Below are 18,320 nucleotides of genomic sequence, written 5' to 3'. Positions count from 1 at the left end.
TGCCGATGCAGGGGACGCGGGTTCGTGCCCCGGTCCGGGAGGATCCCACATGCCGCGGAGCGGCTGCGCCTGTGAGTCATGGCCGCTGAGCCTGCGCGCCGCAACGGGAGAGGCCACAGCAGTGAGAGGCCCGCGTACCACAAAAAAAAAAAAAAAAAAAAAAAAAAGATTTCTCAGTGGTATAGGTTTGGCTGAACTTTCAGGGCTATGGTGAAAAACTAGTATATATTTAAATTTTAAGCGTTGATTTTGATATCTTGACTTGTGGATTTCTTTTTTGAGTATTTGTTTTTTCATTGATACTTATGATTTGAGATGATTTCATGAAGACTGAAATCTGAAAGTGTACCTAAAGGAGCAGGTTGATGATCTAGTTCTATCTGATCTGATAGTGCTAGACTAGAGAATGACAAAATATTTATATTTTTCTCCTTCCCTCCTAGAAGGAGATCGTTGCTTTCTGGTGAACTTTTTTTTTTTTTTTTTTTGCGGTACGCGGGCCTCTCACTGTTGTGGCCTCTCTCCGGACGCGCAGGCTCAGCGGCCATGGCTCACGGGCCCAGCCGCTCCGCGGCATGTGGGATCTTCCCGGACCGGGGCACAAACCCGTGTCCCCTGCATCGGCAGGCGGACTCTCAACCACTGCGCCACCAGGGAAGCCCTGTAGCTGTTTTTTTATAAACGACAATCTATAAGGTTTTCGTGCATAATATTTAGTTGTTACATGTCTTGAGTAGACTATCCCCCAACCCTACCTTTTTTCTGAGTCTTTTCTTCTTTTTTTTTTTAGAAGTCAGACCAATTTTCTTGTAGTGTCTCACATCTAGATTCACCTATTATCAAGAACCTTTAAATGTTTCTCCTGCAGCCTGTTGAAGGTAGTGGCATTCAGCAGAGAAGGGCTTCCCAATCCCTGTGGCATGGCTACTGTGAATAGGTTATGGGTCCTATTACTAATCCTCTAAGCTCTTCAGCCACTGGTGGAGTTTGGGGCAGTGGCAGACCATGAGCACTGTCAGTTGACTCTGGTAAGCAATATAAATGTTAACATTAGGTAGGTGCCATGATGTGAAAGAGCCTAGGCTACCATCTTCAGCTCTTTTCTTCTGTGCTCTCTTTGTGATCACGTTTACTTCTGTGACTTTAACAGTTGCCTGTGTAGTGATGTTTTCTTTTCTAAATTGCACTTTATTTCCTTTTGTCCATCTTCTCCTGGCTATCCAGTAGTCACTTCAAAATCTACACGTCCAAAATGAATTTATTCTTTACTTGCTAGCTGGCTCATTGTCAGTATTATTATTTTCTTGGGCAGGGGTGGTAGAAGGTGTGGTGTAAATAGCCTTGCTTTCACTCACTGGAAACCTCAGTCATATTCAGCTGTTTCTCTGGCTGTCTGCTTAGCACTCTCTTATTTACATGTACACATATGTGCATACACATTTATTCATCAAATACTTCTTTAATGCCTACAGTGTTTCTATATATATATTTGACCACAGTAGATAAGTCTATATCTGGATGGCCTCTTGAATGCATTCCCTCCATTCTTACCTTATTTACTCTAATTTTGGCCTTCAGCAGTCCTTCCCAGAACTTTTACAATGGTCTGCCTACCTCTGGCTTTAAACCTTCTGATTCATCCTGCATACTATCTGCTTATTGAGAATACTTGTTTGATCATATATTTCTCTTGCTTGAAAACCTCTGATGGCTTCCCATTATACAGGAAAAATGCCAGCTTTTTTAGCATACCATACAAGACTATGGTAATTCCATCTTCTTTACTCTTTTTATGTATTACTTCATCTCTGTGTTCTAGCTATACTTGTCTTCTGCTAATTTCTTGAATATAGCATGGATTTTTTTTTTTTTGCGGTACGCGAGCCTCTCACTGTTGTGGCCTCTCCCGTTGCGGAGCACAGGCTCCGGACGCGCAGGCTCAGCCGCCATGGCTCACGGGCGCAGCCGCTCCGCGGCATGTGGGATCTTCCCGGACCGGGGCACGAACCCGTGTCCCCTGCATCGGCAGGCGGACTCTCAACCACTGCGCCACCAGGGAAGCCCTAAACTTAACACTTTTGATACCTGAATTCTTAAAGCATTACTGCAGATATGTTTGTTTTAATTAAAATCCCTTCTGAGCAATAAGAATTTGCCATAATAGGAGTTTCTGGAATTTTATTATTTTACAGCTTTTAAAACAGTAAATGTTTATCTGAATTAGAATTCTGAATAAAAGAAATATTATAAAATGAAGATTGTTTTTTAGAGAAAGATATATTAATTAATAAATTAGTTTTTAAGAAAAGAGACTAAATAAAAAGCAGTCTTTCTAAAGAATGAAGGCAAAAAGATAAACTGTCAGATTTCCATGTTGCAAGAAAATAGTGAACTTGAATAAGGGAGACTATTACTGTACTTTGGTGATAGAGAACGAGTAGATGAAATATATGGTAGATGAAAGCATAAAGAAGGTGCTAGTGTTATTTGACATTATTCGTTAATAAGGGGAATACAAAATAATAACAGTATCCTCTGGTACAAGATTTTCAATATTTCAGAATTATTTTTAAAGGACTTTTGTCATTTAAATGAAAAAATCCTGCTAATTAAAAATGCTATGGTATTGAATTGTTATGGCAAATGATATGGTGTCTGGGTTTTGTTTCAAAATAATCAAGAAAAGTGGAGGCAGTAGAAATAAGATTGGCCACGTATTGATAATTGTTGAAGCTGTGTGAGAGTTACATAGAGTATCACTGTCATTTATTTTGATTTTTTGTTTCTTCATTTTTGGAAAATTTCATGATAAGTTAAAAAACATTATGGTATTGTATAATAAAGAAAAGAGTCCCCAAATAAGGAATCATTGCTGCTAGGCTGAGTGAATATAGAGTTCATGATATTGAATAATTCAGAATTATCAATGTAAAGCTAAATGATATTTTTGGTTTTTGTTTTTCAAAATTTTTATTCCATATTGTTCTATTCTTTTTTTCCTTTTTTTAGAAATTTGAATTTTTGAATTTATTTTTTTATACAGCAGGTTCTTATTATCCATTTTATACATATTAGTGTATATATGTCAATCCCAATCTCCTGATTCATCACACCCCCCGCCACTTTCCCCCCTTGGTGTCCATGCGTTTGTTCTTTACATCTATGTCTCAATTTCTGCCCTGCAGACTGGTTCATCTGTACCATATTTCCTGGTTCCATATATATGCGTTAATATACAATATTTGTTTTTCTCTTTCTGACTTACTTCAGTCTGTATTACAGTCTCTAGATTCATCCATGTCTCTACAAATGACCCAATTTCATTCCTTTTTATGGCTGAGTAATATTCCATTGTATGTATGTACCACTACTTCTTTATCCATTCGTCTATTGATGGGCATTTAGGTTGCTTCCATGACCTGGCCATTGTAAACAGTGTAGCAATGAACATTGGGGTGCATGTGTCATTTTGAATTATGGTTTTCTCTGGGTATATGCCCAGTAGTGGGATTGCTGGGTCATATGGTAATTCTATTTTCAGTTTTTTAAGTAACCTCCATACTGTTCTCCATAGTGGCTGTATCAATTTACATTTCCACCAACAGTGCAAGAGGGTTCCCTTTTCTCCACACCCTCTCCAGCATTTGTTATTTGTAGATTTTCTCGTTATGCACAGTCTAACTGGAGTGAGGTGATACCTCATTGTAGTTTTAATTAGCATTTTTCTAATAATTAATGATGTTGAGCAGCCTTTCATGTGCTTCTTGGCCATCAGTATGTCTTCTTTGGAGAAATGTCTATTTAGGTCTTCTGCCCACTTTTGGATTGGGTTGTTTGTTTTTCTAATATTGAGCTGCATGAGCTGTTTATATATTTTGGAGATTAATCCTTTGTCTGTTGATTCGTTTGCAAATATTTTCTCCCATCTGAGTGTTGTCTTTTTATCTTGTTTATGGTTTCCTTTGCTGTACAAAAGCTTTTAAGTTTCATTAGGTCCCATTTGTTTATTTTTGTTTTAATTTCCATTACTGTAGGAGGGGGATCAAAAAAGATCTTGCTGTGATTTCTGTCAAAGAGTGTTCTTCCTGTGTTTTCCTCTAAGAGCTTTATCGTGTCCGGTCTTACATTTAGGTCTCGAATCCATTTTGAGTTTATTTTTGTGTATAGTGTTAGGGAGTGTTCTAATTTCATTCTTTTACATGTAGCTGTCCAGTTTTCCCAGCACCACTTATTGAAGACTCTGTCTTTTCTCCATTGTATATCCTTGCCTCCTTTGTCATAGATTAGTTGACCATAGGTGTGTGGGTTTATCTCTGGGCTTTCTATCCTGTTCCATTGATCTATGTTTCTGATTTTGTGCCAGTACCATATTGTCTTGATTACTGTAGCTTTGTAGTATAGTCTGAAGTCAGGGAGTCTGATTCCTCCAGCTCCATTTTTTTCCCTCAAGACTGCTTTGGCTATTTGGGGGCTTTTGTGTCTCCATACAAAGTTTAAGATTTTTGTTCTAGTTCTCTAAGAAATGCCATTGGTAGTTTGATAGGGATTGCATTGAATCTGTAGATTGCTTTGGGTAGTATAGTCATTTTCACAATATTGATTCTCCCAATCCAAGAGCATTGTATATCTCTCCATCTGTTGGTATCATCTTTAATTTCTTTCATCAGTGTCTTATAGTTTTCTGCATACAGGTCTTTTGTCTCCCTAGGTAGGTTTATTCCTAGGTATTTTATTCTTTTTGTTGCAGTGGTAAATGGGAGTGTTTCCTTAATTTCTCTTTCAGATTTTTCATCACTAGTGTTTAGGAATGCAAGAGATTTCTGTGCATTCATTTTGTATCCTGCAACTTTACCAAATTCATTGATTAGCTCTAGCAGTTTTCTGGTGGCATGTTTAGGATTCTCTATTTATAGTATCATGTCATCTGCAAACAGTGACGTTTTATGTCTTCTTTTCCAATTTGTTTTCCTTTTATTTCTTTTTCTTCTCTGATTGCCGTGGCTAGGCCTTCCAAAACTATGTTGAACAATAATGGTGAGAGTGGACATCCTTGTCTTGTTCTTGACCTTAGAGGAAATGCTTTCAGTTTCACCATTGAGAATGATGTTTGCTGTGGGTTTGTCGTATATGGCCTTTATTATGTTGGGGTGGGTTCCCTCTACGCCCACTTTCTAGAGTTCTTTTGTCATAAATGGGTGTCGAATTTTGATAGAAGCTTTTTCTGCATCTGTTGAGATTATCATATGGTTTTTATTCTTCAGTTTGTTAATATGGTGTCTCACGTTGATTTATTTGCGTATATTGAAGAATCCTTGCATCCCTGGGATAAATCCCACTTGATCATGGTGTGTGATGCTTTTAATGTGTTGTTGGATTCTGTTTGCTAGCATTTTGTTGAGGATTTTTGCATCTATGTTCATCAGTGATATTGGTCTGTAATTTTCTTTTTATGTAGTATCTTTGTCTTTTGGTATCAGGGTGATGGTGGCCTCATAGAACGTGTTTGGGAATATTCCTTCCTCTGCAATTCTTTGGAAGAGTTTGAGGAGGATGGGTGTTAGCTCTTCTCTAAATGTTTGATAGAATTCACCTGTGAAGCCATCTGGTCCTGGACTTTTGTTTGTTGGAAGGTTTTTAATCACAGTTTCAATTTCATTACTTGTGATTGGTCTGTTCATATTTTCTGTTTCTTCCTGGTTCAGTCTTGGAAGGTTATACCTTTCTAAGAATTTGTCCATTTCTTCCAGGTTGTCCATTTTATTGGCGTAGAGTTGCTCTGTAATTCTGGGGTGTCTGTTGTAACTTCTTTTTCATTTCTAATTTTATTGATTTGAGTCCTCTCCCTCTTTTTCTTGATGAGTCTGGCTATTGGTTTATCAATTTTGTTTATCTTCTCAAAGAACCAAGTTTTAGCAAGTCTTTGCTATTGTTTTCTTTGTTTCTATTTCATTTATTTCTGCTGTGATCTTTATGGTATCTTTCCTTCTGCTAACTTTGGGTTTTGTTTGTTCTGCTTTCTCTAGTTCCTTTAGGTGTAAGATTAGTTCATTTATTTGAGATGTTTCTTGTTTCTTGAAGTAGGCTTGTATTGCTATAAACTTCCCTCTTAGAACTGCTTTTGCCACATCCCATAGGTTTTGGATCATTGTGCTTTCATTGTCATTTGTCTCTAGGTATTTTTTGATTTCCTCTTTGATTTCTTCAGTGATCTCTTGGTTATTTAGTAACGTATTGTTTAGCCGCCATGTGTTTGTGTTTTTTATGTTTTTTTCCCCTGTAATTCATTTCTAATCTCACAGCATTGTGGTCAGAAAAGATGCTTGATATGATTTCAGTTTTCTTAAATTTACTGAGGCTTGATTTGTGACCCAAGATGTGATCTATCCTGGAGAATGTTCTATGCGCACTTGAGAAGAAAGTGTAATCTGCTGTTTTTGGATAGTATGTCCTGTAAAGATCAATTAAATCTATCCGGTCTGTTGTGTCATTTAAAGCTCCTGTTTCCTTATTAATTTTCTGTTTAGATGATCTGTCCATTGGTGTAAGTCAGGTGTTAAAGTGCCCCACTATTATTGTGTTACTGTCGATTTCCTCTTTTAGAGCTGTTAGCAGTTGCCTTATGTATTGAGGTGCTCCTATGTTGGGTGCATGTATATTTATAATTGTTATATCTTCTTCTTGAATTGATCCTTTGATCATTACGTGTCCTTCCTTGTCTCTTGTAACATTCTTTATTTTAAAGTCTATTTTATCTGATATGAGTATTGCTGCTCAAGCTTTCTTTGATTTCCATTTGCATGGAATATCGTTTTCCATCCTCTCATTTTCAGTCTGTATGTGTCCCTAGGTCTGAAGTGAGTCTCTTGTAGACAGCATATGTATGGGTCTTGTTTTTGTATCCATTCAGCAAGCCTGTGTCTTTTGGTTGGAGCATTTAATCCATTCACGTTTAAGGTAATTATCAATATGTATGTTCCTATGACCATTTTCTTAATTGTTTTGGGTTTGTTTTTGTAGGTTCTTTTCTTCTTTTGTGTTTCCCAGTTAGAGAAGTTCCTTTAGCATTTGTTGTAGAGCTGATTTGGTGGTGCTGAATTCTCTTAGCTTGTGCTTGTCTGTGAAGCTTTTGATTTCTCCATCGAATCTGAATGAGATCCTTGCCGGGTAGAGTAATCTTGGTTTTAGGTTCTTACCTTTCACCACTTTAAATATGTCATGCCACTCCATTCTGGCTTGTAGAGTTTCTGCTGAGAAATCAGCTGTTAACCTTATGGGAGTTCCCTTGTATGTTATTTGTTGTTTTTGCCTTGCTGCTTTCAGTAATTTTTCTTTGTCTTTAATTTTTGCCAGTTTGATTACTATGTGTCTTGATGTGTTTCTCCTTGGTTTTATCCTGTATGGGACTCTCTGCGCTTCCTGGACTTGGGTGGCTATTTCCTTTCCCATGTTAGGGAAGTTTTCGACTATAATCTCTTCAAATATTTTCTCTGGTCTTTTCTCTCTCTCTTCTCCTTCTGGGACCCATATAATGCGAATGTTGTGTTTAATGTTGTACCAGAGGTCTCTTAGACTGTCTTCATTTCTTTTCATTCTTTTTTCTTTATTCTGTTCTGCAGCAGTGAATTCCACCATTCTGTCTTCCAGGTCACTTATCTGTTCTTCTGCCTCAGTTATTTTGCTATTGATTCCTTCTAGTGTAGTTTTCATTTCAGTTATTGTATTGTTCATCTCTGTTTGTTTGTTCTTTAATTCTTCTAGGTCTTTGTTAAACATTTCTTGCATCTTCTCGATCTTTGCCTCCATTCTTTTTCTGAGGTCCTGGATCATCTTCACTATCATTATTCTGAATTCTTTTTCTGGAAGGTTGCATATCTCCGCTTCATTTAGTTGTTTCTCTGGGGTTTTATCTTGTTCCTTCATCTGGTACATAGCCCTCTGCATTTTCATCTTGTCTCTCTTCGTGTGAATGTGGTTTTTGTTCCACAGGCTGCAGGATTGTAGTTCTTCTTGCTTCTGCTGTCTGCTATCTGGTCGGAAAATTTCTTTTCTTTTGGTATGAAGAACATTTGTGGAAGAATTGTTTAAATTTTACAAAGATCTTCTGACCCAGGCTATTTTTATCTTTTTACCTCTATCAGAATACCTGTTATGATTTTAAGAGTACTCTTATTAGAAGATCTGATTTCAGTTGCTCTGTTCACTGGAGAAGCTGAAGATATCTGTGCTTCATTTTCAAATATGAGCTTTTTCTCCCCTGAAAAACTGCTAGTATTGGAGGGTCTCCTGCAGAGGCGGGAGGGGGTGTGGCTGTGGCTTACTGTGAGGACAAGAACACTGGCAGCAGAAGTACTGGAAGTACTCCTTGGCGTGAGCCTTCCCAGAGTCTGCCATTAGCCCCACCCCCAAGAATGCTTTATTCTTATTTTCTATGTGATATGGAAGCCTCTTAATCTGCTAAGGCAAATCATCGTATATTAAGCAAAAGTGATATAACATTGATTTATGGCAGCATTCTTCTTGATGAAAACAATTATTGACAAACCCACGGCTAACATCATACTCAGTGGTGAAAAGCTGAAAGCATTCGCTCTAAGATCAGGAATAAGACAAGGACAACTGTTGCCATGTTTACTCAACATGGTTTTGGAAGTCCTAAGCACAGCAATCTGAAAAGAAAAAGAAATAAAAGAAATCCAAGTTGGAAAGGAAGAAGTAAAACTGTCACTGTTTGCAGATGACATGATACTAGACATAGAAAATCCTAAAGATGCCACCAGAAAGCTACTTGAGCTCATCAATGAATTCAATCACGTTGCTGGATACAAAATTAATACACAAAAATCTGTTGCATTTCTATACACTAACAACAACATATCAGAAAGAGAAATTAAGGAAACAATCCCATTTACTATCACATCAAAAAGAATAAAATACCTAGAAATAAACCTACCTAAGGAGGCAAAAGACCTGTACTCTGAAAACTGTAAGACACTGATGAAAGAAATTGAAGATGACACAAACAGATGGAGAGATATACCATGTTCTTAGATTAGAAGAATCAATATTGTGAAAATGACTATACTACCCAAAGCAATCTACAGATTCAATGCAGTCCCTTTCAAATTACCAGTGACATTTTTCACAGAACTGGAACAAAAAATTTTTTAATTTGTGTGGAAACACAAAAGACCCCGAATAGCAAAAACAATCTTTAGAAGAAAGAACAGAGCTGGAGGAATCACATTCCCTCACTTCAGACTGTACTACAAAGCTGCAGTAATCAAATCAGGATGGTACTGGCACAAAAGCAGATACATAGCTCAATGGAACGGGATAGAAAGAACAGAAATAAACCCACGCACTTGTGGTCAATTAGTCTATGACAAAGGAGGCAAGAACATAGAATGGAGAAAAGACAGTCTCTTCAGTAAGTGGTGCTGGGAAAACTGGACAGCTAGATGTAAAAGAATAAAATTAGAACATTCTCTAATACCATATACCAAAATAAACTCAAAATGGATTATGGACTTAAATGTAAGAGTGTACACTATAAAACTCCTAGAGGAAAACAAAGGCAGAACACTCTTTGATGTAAATCACAGCAATATTTTTTTAGATCCATCTCTGAGAGTAATGGAAAACAAACCCAAAAAATAAACAAATGGGACCTAGTTAAACTTAAAAGCATTTGCAAAGCAAAAGAAACCATAAACAAAATGAAAAGACAGCCTTCGGACTGAGAGAAAATATTTGCAAACAGTGATACTGACAAGGGATTAATTTCCGAAATATACAAATAGCTCATGCAACTTAATATAAAAAAAATAGAAGCAACTCAATAAAAAAATGGGCAGAAGACCTAAATAGACATTTCTGCAAAGAAGACATACAGATGGCCAACAGGCACATGAAAAGATGCTCAGTATCACTAATTATTAGAGAAATGCAAGTTGAAATTATAATGAGGTATCGTCTCACACCAGGCAGAATGGCTGTCATTAAAAAGTCTACAGGAATTCCCTGGCAGTCCAGTGGTTAGGACTCCGTGCTTCCACTGACTGCAGGGGCCATGGGTTCGATCCCTGATTGGGGAGCTAAGATCCTACATGCTGTGCGGCATAGCCAAAAAAAAAAGTCTACAAATAACAAATGCTGGAGAGGGTGTGGAGAAAAAGGAAACCTCGTACACTGTTGGTGTGGGAATGTAAATTGGTGCAGCCACTATGGAGAACAGTATGGAGGTTCTTTGAAAAACTAAAAATAGAGTTGGCACATGATCCTGCAGTCCCTCTCTTGGGCATATATCTGTAGAAAACTCTAATTTGAAAAGGTATATGCACCCCAATATTCATAGCACTATTTACAGTAGCCAAGACATGGAAGCAACCTAAATGTCCATCAACAGGTGAATGGATAAAGAAGATGTGGTATATATACACAGTGGAATATTACTCAGCCATAAAAAAGAATGAAGTAATGGCATTTGCAACAAAATGAATGTACCTAGAGATTATTATACTAAGTGAAGTATGTCAGAGAAAGACAAATACCATACAATTACAAAACAGAGATAGACTCACAGACATAAAGGGGGGACGGATAAGTTAGGTATTTGGGAGTAACAGATACACACTACTATATATAAAATTGATAAAGAACAATGACCTACTGTTATAGCACAGGGAACTATATTCAGTATCTTGTAATAACCTATAAGGGAAAGGAATCTGAAAAAGATTATATATGTGCATAACTGTATCTCTTTGCTGTACACCTGACACATTGTAAATCAGCTGTACTTCAATCTTAAAAAACTGCAAAAAAAAAAAAAAAAAGAAAAGTTGGCAAGACTCAGGTGTCATATTGTTTGAATAAAGTCTTATTGGTAACACCTGGTTATAAAATCTGTAGATGGTCATACTGTGCCACCTTGAGTACTATATTTCTGATGATTCCATTAATTTGAATTCTAGTCTTAAGGTTTGGAAAAGAAAACTTAAAGGACGAATTCATAGAATTGTTTGTCTTCTTAAGGGATGTGAGAGAGAAGTGTTCAGAAATTGTTCTTTCTTCTTTTCTTCCCTCTCTCTTGTTCTCCTTTCCTCCTTCCCATGTTGCCTCAACTTCTTTCCTGGGCACCAAAAAAGTTATTTATCTACGTGCTACTTCCTCCAATCCAATATCATGTTTGTAAGCTCAAATCCTTTAAATCTGAAACTCCTATGGCAGGCCCTCAGTAAGCATCTTTTTTTTTTAAATCAAGGTGTAATTGACATATAACATTATATTAGTTTCAGGTGTAAAAAATTGTAATGATTCAATATTTGTATGTATTGTGAAATCACCACAATAAGCCTGGTAACATCTTCAGGGCATCTTCTTTTTGAACTTCTCAGATATTTTTGGTTAGATTTTCTTTCTATCTGAAGGAATCATTTACAAGCTGAAGAACCTTCTGAGATGTGACCTGAGTTTTGTTCTCAATAGTATCATCCTCCCCATCAACCAAGCCAGAACCCCAGACTTACCTTTGATTCAGCCTTCTTGATTTTCATTATTTGTTCATTTGGTCCTGCCAATTCCTCTTTAAAAATGACTGTCACAAGTATTTCTTCTTTTCTCCAGTCTTATTGTTAGTTACCATTCTGTTATGGAGAATGTTGCATTTGGAAGATTTCATCTGAGCTCTGCTTCTGGCTGATGGCCTAACTTCTTCATCTTCATGAGGAGGTTGTAACAGGATTGTCGCGAGCCCCTTTTGGAAGCTAACATTCTATTATACTAATCCAGGGTCTTTCCTTCTCACCCTTTCATTGCAGTAATTCCTAATTGTTTTTCACACCTCTAATCTCAGTCCTTCCTAATAAGATTAGTCTTCATATGTAACTTTCATTGCCTTTAGGATAAAATCTTATATTTCCTGGTCTCCATTTATTCATGTCATCATTTCTCTGCTTAATCGTTATCATTGGCATGATTAGGCAAAGTGGAAGCTTCACCCATCTTCACAGCCTTCCTTTCCTTCACCTAGAGAATCAAACTGGTTACTAAATTATATCACTTCTGACACAGGAATTGTTTTTAGGAATGTCTTTTGAGTCCATATTTGTTCTCCTCTGCCTATTCTAATCTAGTCCTCATCTTCTCTTTGGACGTTTGAGCAACCTCCCAGATGTTTGCTCTGCCACCAGTTTGTAGTTACTAGATTTATCTCTCTGAGCAAAGATCTGTTATGTACCTTCTCTGTTCTCAAAACCTTTTGCTCCACACTGTTTATATATGAAGTACAAGTTTCTTTGCAGAACTCATTTGGTTCCTTCCCTTTACTTTTCTAACCTAACCTCATCTCTTGCACCTTGTCATCATGCCCCCAGCTTCCAGCCATACTGAATACCAGCGGTTTCCTGTTTATTTCTTTCATGCTCTACTTCTACCTGGAACTCTCTGACCCTCTTGTCCCTTTTCTGCCTGGGAAACTCCTCCCTCAAAGGCATCACTATGTAGTTATCTTCCTTAAAGCTCTGAGAAGAAATACTAATCTCATTCTCTCTGTGCCTGTTATGCATACGTCTTGGGTGCAGAGGGGGTCATATCAGAGTTATCTGTTTATATTTCCACTCAGAACCTCTTTCCAGGTGGATTGTAAACTCTGATATCTAGGGTAGCTAGTCTTTAATTTTGTTCATCCTCAGAGTTTGGCACAGTATTGGAACATAAAATATTGACTCTGTGTTTGTTTGTTGCTTGATGTAAAATAAAATAGTAAGGAGCCTCTGTTTTCCTTAGAAACAAAAAAGGATTTTAACCCTATTAGTTTGAAGACTAAAATTTTTCCCTTGGTTATGCTTGAGCTTGAATTCCTTCATCTTTTCTTAAAAGATTCTTCTAAATTTTTTGTCTGTCATAGGTCCTTGGGACCAAAGATGGCCCAGGGCTGATCTGGACACCTGGTAGTATTATTAATAGGAGCCAAAAAGCCTTGGACCTGTCTAATTATGATTGTAACGAGTGGGGTTTGACCATACCTTAACTACACTTGCGCATACGAGCTGCTGAATGGTGCTTCACCTTGCTAAACGTGACTGGAGGCTGGTCATCAAACTTGGACATTTTTGAAAGGTATAAGACTATTTTTTTCATCAGACCAGTTCCTAATAGTTCATTCAAAAGTTGTTCCTACTGAAACTGCATCTTTAGGCTTGAGAAATTCTTCCCTGAATTACATTTAAATTCTACCACTGAGCCTAGTTTTCTGCCTGAGATAATGCTTTCATTTTAAGGCAGTGATTTCTACAATTTGCACAAATATGTGCTTCTTATTTTTTGTACTATCTATAGAATTGCTTGCATCAAGAGTTTTCCAGAATATAGTGTCTCAGATGGAAAATGTAATAGAATCCCAGTCTCCGCCAAATTAATTTTTCTATTTTGTAGTTACATAATGTTCCCATTGAACACTTGTTTTTCTTTGTGATGAATGCTGAGAGGGAAGCTGGCATGGTTTTGATACATACTACAGATGTATAGGAGAAATGTCTTTAAATTCAGAACATTCTATATTAAATAAATCCATGTTTATACTATAAATTTATTTTTAATTCACCTGGATTTATTTAGTAAACTCCTTTAATTATTTTCAATGTGCAGTTGCTCTAACAGTAGTATCTAATATGCACTAAAATTTAGAAAGCAGTTTCCCTGAAGGCTTTGGAATTGCTCTGTCTTTATTATAGTAAATAATAAAGTTCTTTTATTTAGATAAAAGTAATTTAGACATAAAATAGTTTTAGGGAAGAACTGGGCTGGCTCTAAAAGCCAGGTTATCACAGCCATGGAGGCCAGGTTCACCTCCTTTTCAGCCTTGTCAGGTAAAAGAACAAATTATACCTTTATGATACTTAACATTATGTGTGCCTGAAACATATAAGCCATGGGGTATGAATTTTCACACGAGCTCCCGGAGAAGGGCTTTCACGTGGGATGAGAGCAATAAGGCTTCTCTGCCCCATGTGCCAGTCACTGAAATATTTGTGGGCATTGTGGGAAAGGACAAATCTTTAGTTTTCATAACTAAGGTATTGGCATCTGACCACAGATTAGCATTGAAATAGCACAGTGATGAAAGTGAGTCCATATGCCCGCTGGGATTCTGCCACTTCTTCATATGGTGAACCTCAGAGGTGCTACATCATTGCTTATCATCCAACAGTTAATATACAAGAGAACTGGTAATGATATATGCACTTTATTTCATTCTCAATGCAAAAGCTGCAGATAAATCTTAAGTTTGCAGATCTTTGAGTATTTTATTAATTTAGCAGATGGAAGTTACATTTAAACTTATTAAGTGAAATAATTACTGGGTTTGTTCCTAGATCCTATCCATATAATTCAGAGTAAGAGGCCTATGCTTCAGTCTATTCTGCTCAGGCTTTCAAATTCTTTTGACAGCCTGGATGTGAAATTCAAAAGTCATTAATTTGATGTGTTAATTTTGCACTTTTTGACTTACTGCAGAAATCTTATAGTTTCCATAGCAACAATAACCTATCCAGATTGTGTAATATTCTTTACAGTATTAAAAATAAAACTATGCAATTACGTGAGCTTTTGGAGCACTTCATTTAGGGGAACTGGGGATTGAAATATTTCTGTTTAAAAGAAAATTATAATTTCATATGAAAGTTTTGTCAGAAAGCATGTATAACTTTAAGAATTTATTCAATTAAATATTTAGTAGTAGATACCTGGTAGTTAATTTAATTATTAATTGTATGAAATTTACATTGTAAGCATTGTGTTAAGCATCTCAGGCACAAATGCTTTCACACACATACCCATACATACTTTCAAGGTAGGGGGGGATATTTGGCTTTAATTACATTTCAGTCACCTTCACCTGCTGCTTGCACTTCTTAGTGGCCTCTGGGTGGTCTGAAAAACGTGTAGTTTTATGTTTGGAGGAAACAGGATGGAGAAAAAGGAACACTTTGCTCTTTAAAACATGCCTAAGATATCACTTTGAAAATACAAAAGATTGTTTTAATAGGTGACTGTTTTCAGAGTATCAAATTATTTTGTATTTTTTCTTTTTCCCTCTAATTCTAATTTAAAAGACAATATAATATTGGCATTAAGGTAGTTAACATAACTTTCTACATCTTAACACAACTTTTACTTTTTTTATATCACCTTCAACATATGTCTAAATGTATATATTTTTATACGGTATGATTTATGTATTTTCTCAGCAACATATGGTAAACATTTTCCATGTTTCCAATGATCTCCATGATTATCATTTTAATAATTGCATAACAGTCTATCCTGTTGACATATGTGGTACAATTTCTCTTTATCAAAATGCTGCTTAATTGTTTCCTGAATGTCATATATTGGAAGAAAAATGGATATAATTTTCAGACTGTGGGAAAAAGTAACCATAACTCAATTATTTGCTCAAAACAGACGATTGTGAAAATCTTCAAAACGCACGTAAAATGATGTTTTAAAATGCATATTATGAGTAACCTCTTAAACTGCTTTATCTGCTAGTAAACACAGAATGGGGAAAATGAGGAATAGGTAAGTAGGACAGATACAGCACTACTTAGGTACTATCATTTGACAAAACCTTCATGACATGGTGATACCCTGTTGAGGCTCTAATATAATCAAAAGGCAAAACTCAGAGGGCATGGATTATACTCCTCTTGTCAGAATAACCAGTGGTAGGAATCACATTTGTGACATTCAGCTGGGGCCTTGCTGTGGCTTGTTCTGGTGTCAGTACCCTGAGGATACAGTGTTGCACTAGACACTCATCTGATACTATTACTATTTTTATGGACCTATCACCATTATTGATCTGTTGTCTTCCCTTGGTTAAGCACCCTGGTAACTAGCGGGGTTTCCCAGAATTCCTAATTCTACCTCCATTAATTGGAAAATTCACTGTAACTACTGAGTTTTTCCTAGATATCTTGAGAATGAGGTGTTGGTGGCCAATTTTGAAGTGTTTCCAAGGCTTTGGTTGAGGTCTTAGGGATTTTGAATGTCCCCTGTCCTAGGTGAAAACTAGCGTGTCTTAGTGGGTAATACATTCTTCTATAACTCCCCCATTTATTAAGTGGGTCTTATACTGTGAAATTACTTTAAACAAATATAGAAGTTTACATCTGTCATTTATTTTTGTAATTAATGTTTATAACAGAATGCTTTCATGGACTCCAGATAATTAAGACAGTAGAATTATCTTACAATATGCTTGAGTTTATATTTATGCTTGTTTACTTTTTGAAACTAGTGCTGTGTTTAGTATCCTGTTCTGTTTCCATTTTGTACTTTGTGTTTTGGCTCTGTCTAGTGTTTTCATTGTGACATGAATATGTTTGGTATTTCACATTATTGTAATGGAAATATTATCAGAAATAATAAGCAATGCATGCATAGTGAGGGTGTTTACATGTTACTGAGAGTTGTGCATTTCATTGTTTTTGTAGTTACAGTTTTGAATTTGAAAATAACGTAGAAAAAAATAATTTTTTTTGTTCATATGCAGAAAAGATGAAAAGGAGTATGCATTGAAGCAAATTGAAGGCACAGGAATATCCATGTCGGCTTGTAGAGAGATTGCAGTAAGTGGACATAAATACATTATTTATTTTGTTATGATATTGGATGGTGATTGATATTAATATAAAAGCTTCACTAATATATAAAATGCATGTTATTTCAAAGATGTTAATTAGTTTAAGGATATTTTATATAAGATGAGAAAAGTTGCATAAACTTTTTGATTACTTGAAAGTCATCGTTGAACATTGTCTTAATGATATTTAGGATTTATAATCTTAGGAATACTGAGCTAAATGATTAATTAATTTGAATTATGATTGAGTATAATTATTAATTTAAATTAGTAATTTAATATCTGTCTTTTCTGTAGTTTTAGGAGTGATATATGTCTTTATAGAGAAGAGGGTGATACTGTTAGATACTATGCATATAAAATATTTTTTCTGAAATAAGTGTTTTGGTGTTACATTTTACTAGTTGCTAGAAAAATAAGAGTATCATAATAATAGGAGAATTCCTTAAAGAAAGATGATTTTTTTTTGTCTTTATATGGCATACTTGTACATTTAAGAAATGATTGTCCATAAGAATACCTAACATTTCCTGAGTATTTACCAGGTACCAGGCTTACTAAGTGCTTTTAAGTATTAATTAATTTAATTTTCATAATCATGAAATAAGTAATTTTAATATCCCCATTTTACAGATCAGTAAACAGAGGCAAAATCATAATTATGGCTTAGAAGTCTTAATATTATGTTCCCTTATTATAGTTCTTCAGTTTCTTATTTTAGTGTTTTAGTTTCTTATTGGGGCTTTATCATGATATCACATCTATAAGGGATTTATGTCTCTAAATTATTAAATATATTGTCCATATCCATTAGATATTTCTGTCTCTCATTTGGTAATTATTACATATATTGCCCACGGTTCCATATTTCTGCTTCACTCACATGGAAGCACTACATCATCACTCTTAATCATAAGAAAAAGAATGATGCAAAGAACACATGAGGCAGGATTTATTTACAACTGAGTGTCTGCCTTAGTGGCTAAGCTAGCCATGAGTCTCAGTTTCCTTATTTGTGAAATAAGGGAGTTATAAGGTCCCTTCTAGTCATAAATTCTTTGATTTCAGAATGGGAGCTTCTCACTAGACTGTGCACAGTTTGAAGGGCAGGGACCTTGTCTTTTTATCCCTAGTTCCTAGCATAACTACCTGGCACATAGCAGGTGCCCCATAAATGTTTTTTGAATAAATCAATAAATAAACAACAAAAAAGTTCTGTATGATCCTAAGTTTGCTTTAGAATATAAATTTATTATTTAAAATTTTCATTTTGGCAGTTTTCCATTAACTGTAAATTGGTGTTTATAATGCCCTACCAGAATAAGCATTTGATATATGATTTTTAACTCCCTGAAAGTCATAAACATTATTATTTCAATCAATATGAATATTACTGGTGTGCAATTTTGCTATTTTAGAGTACCATAATTTAGTATAGCATTAATTCAACTTCCGTGAGTTAATTGGGTTAATAGCTGCAATTTAAGGTATTGATTATTAGGAAATGAAAACCCAATTCTAGATGTTCTTTTTGAAACAGAGACATATCTTCTGAGGAATACATGGGTTCCGTTTTCTTAGCATCCTCACTAGCATTTGTCATGTCTTGTTTTATGATAGTAGCCATTTTAACAGGTGTGAGGTGATATCTTACTGTGGTTTTGATTTG

At 35.8% G+C, this 18,320-nt stretch overlaps 1 protein-coding gene across 3 annotated transcripts in view; it reads left to right on the top strand.

The window, feature by feature from the left end:
- The window catches only part of CDK19 (cyclin dependent kinase 19), a 170,162-nt gene that overhangs the window by 44,650 nt on the left and 107,192 nt on the right, over positions 1-18,320 (top strand). For all 3 annotated transcript variants that reach the window (XM_029223331.1, XM_029223332.1, XM_029223330.1), the window contains one exon: positions 16,562-16,637. In XM_029223331.1, the coding sequence (XP_029079164.1) occupies positions 16,562-16,637 (76 nt within the window). The remainder of the gene's footprint in view (positions 1-16,561; positions 16,638-18,320) is intronic.

This window comes from Monodon monoceros, unplaced genomic scaffold (assembly GCF_005190385.1).
Source record: "Monodon monoceros isolate NGI ecotype Baffin Bay Population unplaced genomic scaffold, NGI_Narwhal_1 Super_Scaffold_15, whole genome shotgun sequence".
NCBI lineage: Eukaryota > Metazoa > Chordata > Mammalia > Artiodactyla > Monodontidae > Monodon > Monodon monoceros.
Note: the sequence above shows the minus strand (reverse complement) of the source record. Positions and strands in the feature narration are given on the sequence as shown.